Genomic DNA, 4,569 nt, shown 5'->3' with positions numbered 1-4,569 from the left:
GCTGTGAGGTGGGTGGTGACATGGGGGCACCTCGTGTCCCAGCCTCGCACGGATCCTTGTGATTCTCCACGGTGACATTAAATGTTGGGCTGTCCTCAGTGACCCGTAGGACTCACGGTCTGCTGGAACCCCCCAGGGGCTGTGTGGGGTGCTGGGGGTCCCGTTCCCAGAGCAGAGGTGCCAACAATACGGGTCCCACACTGGCAGGTTCCTATTTCCCAGTCCCCTAAGGCCACATCCCCATCATGGTGACCCCACGTCCCACATCCATTGAACTGTGGTCCCCAGAGCCCATAACCCCAGGCTGGAACTCCTCCTGTCCCCCATCCCCATGTCCCCATGTTCCATATCTCAATGTCCCCGTGTTCCCACATGTCTCTCTTCCCCATGGGTGCCACCTCCAAGTCCCCATGTCCCAGTATCTCCATGTCCCACATCCCCACATCCCTGTGTGTCTGCACCTCACATCCCCATCCCCATCCCATGTCCCCCATCCCATATTCTCATGCCACAGCCTCATGCCTCATGTCCCCATGTCCCATATCCCTATGTCTCATGTCCCCATGTTCCCCCCATCCTATGTCTCACGCCCCCCTGTCCCCATGCCCCCCATCCCCATATCTCATGTCCTCATGTCCCCGTCCCCCTGCCCCCATCCCCTGCCTGTGGGTACCAGTAAATGGGCGCCACATCCCCGATGTGGTCAGGGCTTCTCAGCGCCCGCCCCAAGGCCACAACGGGGGCAAAGTGCTGCTGGAGCGCAGCCCACACATGACTCACCCATGGGTGACGGATTGGGGGCTGGGGGGGACGTGGCCGCGTGGGGCCGAGCTGCTGGCGCCGTGTTCCCATCACTTTATTCATTTACATCGCGATTGAATTCATAGAAATATATAAATATACCAAAAAAAAAAGAATCCCAACAAAGGCGTCCAGTGCAATAAATAACGAGCAATAAATAAAGGACTGTATAAAAAAGGCTCGTGTGGAGAGGAGCCCGGGGGGGGGGGGGGGGGGGGCCCCCCCGGGAACCCCAATGCTTTAAATAAGGGGAGAGGGGAATAAGTTATGGTGTGGAGTGATGGCAGTGGGGTCTGCGGCCCTGGGGTCGGTGCCACCAGGATGGGGTGGGGGCCCTGCAGCAGGAGGTCAGACATCAGCATCGGGAGGCGAGGGGTCCCTGCAGGTGGAGGTGGTGGGTCCATATGGACAGAGATGATGAGTTCCTACATCCAGAGGGGATGGAGCCCTGCAACAGAGCTGCCAGTCCCTGTTTGCAACGATGGATTCCTTTAGACGAAGGTGAGGGATTCCTGTGTCTGGAGGCGACGGATCCCCAGACCCAGAGCTGATGGATTCCTATATCCAGACATAACGGAACCCTTTGGTGGGGGTGATGGAACCCAACGTCCACATCTGGCAGATCCCTACACCCAACAGCGCTGCTCCCTGCACCCAGAGGTGACAGGTCCCTATAGATGGAGGTGATGGATCCCTGCACCCAGGGGTGACAGACAGGTCCCCATAGACGGAGGTGGGGACCCCTCCACCCAGCGGTGCCCTCAGGCGCAGTGACAGCGAGTGACCAACATATCCTCGAAGACAGAGCTGACCAACCTGCCCTCCCCATCGTAGTGCATCAGCACCATGGGGTCGTAGGCAGCCGGCACACAGCAGGGCGCCGGGGCAGCGCGGCTCAGGGCGTGCACGCGGGCCTGGATCTGCGCATGCATGCTGGCGGCGCGGTAGTTGTGCGGGCAGGAGCCCTGGCAGAAGCGCATGTCGTAGCTGCGCGGCGCCAGCACCCAGTCGTCCCACCCGATCTCCTGGAAGGACACCTTCAGCACCCGCCGGCAGCATTTCCCCTCGCTCTTCCCGCACTCCTCCTCCAGCCCCCGCCGTCTCCTCGCTCCCCGCCCCTCCCCGTCCCACGTTTCCACTTCCAGAACCGCGTTCCCGGTTCCGGTGCCGTCCCACGGAGCCGACGCGTCGGAGCTGAAGGTCAACTCCAAGCGCAGCGCGGCGCTGCTCCCGGCGGCCCAGTGCCGGATGAGTGATGTCAGGTCCAGGTGGAGGGAGCGGGGGTCCAAATCCCGGCCTTGCAGCAGACGCGGGGCCCCCCCGGACCCCCCGGGGGTATAAATGCTGACCCGGAGCGGTGCTGAGTGCGGGGGGAGCGGCAGCCGTGCCCGCAGCACCTGCGGCCTCTGGCGGAGAGCTCCGGTGCGCGGCACCAGCAGGAGGTAACGGTACGGCCCGGGGGGGGTCCCGGCGTCCGCGGGGGTCCCGGTGACCTTCGGGGTCTCGCTGCCCGTGGGAGTGCTGGTCGCCGTCGGGATCCGGCTCTCCGTGGGGGTCCCGGTGTCCTCTGGGTCGTTCCTGCCCCCCTTGGGGGTCCCGCTCTCCCCGGGGGGGGTCCGGCAGGCGCCGCACTGTGGGATGAGAGGACGGCCGGTGTCACAGAGACCCCACAGCGCGCCATGGGATTCCTCCCTGCCCACCCCCCGCCTCCCGCGGGATGAAGGCACCGGGGCTCCAACCCCGTCCCGCGCAGTGGTGCCCCCCAACCCCCAGTCCGGACGGTTCCCCGCATCCCCCCCGCTGTGCCGTTATCAGGGATCGGTGCTTTTAAATGGAAAATTGCAACTCCTCCTCCTCTGAAGGCAACGTTGGGAGCGGCGGGAGGAGGAGAGGAGAGGAGGAGGAGGAAGAGGAGAGGAGGAAGGTGACAGCGGTGGATTCATGTCCGGTCATGTCCCAGCACGTGTCGGGGCAGGGTGTGGGTTGGGGCACGGTTTGGAGATGCAGTGGGATGTGGCTTGGGGACACGGTGGGACACGTTTTGGGGACACCGTTTGGGGATCCGGCGGGATGCGGGTTGGGGGATGGTGGGACACGGCTGGGGGACGCGGCGGGATGAAGTTTGGGGACGCGGTTTGAAGACACACAGGATGCGGCTGGGGCGCGGCTGGGGGCCGCGGTCCGGGGACACGACGGGAGCGCAGCGTCCACTTACGGATGGCGGTCAGGCGGTGCCAACGCGTCGCGGCCGCCGCTCCGTCGCGCTCCTCCCGTTCCCGGCTGCGGTTCCCTCGCAGTTCGGCCACGCGCCGCTCGTACAGCCGCCGCGCTCGGCTGATGCTCTCCGGGTCCGGAGCGTGCGGCACGGGGGGGGGCCCGGCCATGCCCAAGCGCCGCAGGATGCCGTGTTTGATGGCTTCCAGCTGCTGTCCGTCCTCGTCCCACGCGCGGGGCCGAGGCTGCGCGCCGCCCGCCAGCAGCAGGAGCTGCAGGCAGGTGACGGTGACGGCCCCCACGTCCCGCAGCATCGCGCAGACGGCGGAGGAGGAGGGGGGAGCGGGCGGGGAGTTGCAAAACCTCTTGCGCAAAGGCCCCGCGTGCGGCTCTTATCGATGCCGCGAGGAGAATGAATGGAGCGGAGCAGCCCCGGGTTTATATAAGCGGGACTTTGCCCGCCCTCCCCCCCCCCCAATCCCAACCCCCCCCCCCCGCCCCGGTCCCACGGATGAAACTGCGGGCTCTGCGCGGCGATGGAACGAGGAACGGCCGCCGTTTCGGGCGGATGCTTCGCGGCGCCTCCAGGGGGGAGATGCTGAGCGGACCGAGGGGCGGCGGCGGGCGGAGGTCTCGTGGGCGGCACGTGGAGCTGAGCGGGGATGGGGATGGGGATGTGCGTGCCAGCAGCGCGCCTCGCCTGCCTGCCCTCCCCGTCCCCTCCTCGTCCCCCCGCGAGAAGCGCGACGGGTGCCAACACGAGCGGGCGGAGCGGATCGGAGCCGCGATTAAAGAGCGGCACTCCCCAAACGGAGCTCCGGCTGATGACACCGCAGCCCGGCTTTGCCGCACGTCGCTGCCCCGGTCCGGTTCTCACTGAAGTAACCGCGCTCGGGGTTTGCATCATTCCTAGGACGGTGCCGGGCGCGGATGGCTCCGATCCAGAGCCGCGTGGCAACGGGAAGAGCTCGTGGAGGAGAACCGACGGGGGTCCCACGGCTGGGCTCCGTCGGAGCTTCTTCCACCAGTAAGAGGACGGACCAAACCCGGAGAGGTCAATGAGGGCAGAGCCGGCAGTCGCCCAGCCCGGAGGTGGAGGGGGGCTCCAGGCAATGGGGCCGCTGGGACCGAGCGCCCCACTGCCCCACACCGCGGGCAGAAGGGATGTGAGCCCCGCGTGGGGACGGCGTGTGGTGGCCTCTGGCTGGGGCACACGAGGTGACACAGCTGCATTCCGCGCTGCTGAGCTCACAGCTCAGCTGCTCCGTGGCGTTGCCACCAGCCCATGATTTATGCTTGTCTCGGCAGCCGGGCGCAAGCATTATTTCTGCCTTTTTCACCCAGATTCTTGACGTTTCCTGAGGCAAAGAAAGGAGAACAAGATTTTCACCCGTGGCCACGTGAAAACATTGGCTCATCAGCACGAGCGGCTGCATGCGGGGGGTTGGCACAGCGTGACTGCTGTGCTGCTCCTGGGGAGGTGGGGGGACGGAGGGAGGGGTGGGTTGATGGATGGATGGATGGATGGATGGATGGATGGATGGATGGATGGAT

General features: G+C 65.6%; 1 protein-coding gene across 1 annotated transcript; it reads right to left on the bottom strand.

The window, feature by feature from the left end:
* Positions 1–1,562: 1,562 nt before the first annotated feature.
* LOC122191032 (embryonic growth/differentiation factor 1-like) lies at positions 1,563–3,329 on the bottom strand. The gene is made up of 2 exons (XM_042891219.1): positions 2,949–3,329; positions 1,563–2,432 (listed from the first exon to the last, which is right to left on the bottom strand). The coding sequence occupies exons 1-2, from the start codon at positions 3,327–3,329 to the stop codon at positions 1,563–1,565; spliced, it is 1,251 nt and encodes a 416-aa protein (XP_042747153.1).
* Positions 3,330–4,569: the final 1,240 nt, after the last annotated feature.

This window comes from Lagopus leucura, unplaced genomic scaffold, assembly GCF_019238085.1.
Source record: "Lagopus leucura isolate 7727_CA_CO unplaced genomic scaffold, USGS_WTPT01 59948-0_obj-0_obj, whole genome shotgun sequence".
Taxonomy (NCBI): domain Eukaryota; kingdom Metazoa; phylum Chordata; class Aves; order Galliformes; family Phasianidae; genus Lagopus; species Lagopus leucura.
Note: the sequence above shows the minus strand (reverse complement) of the source record. Positions and strands in the feature narration are given on the sequence as shown.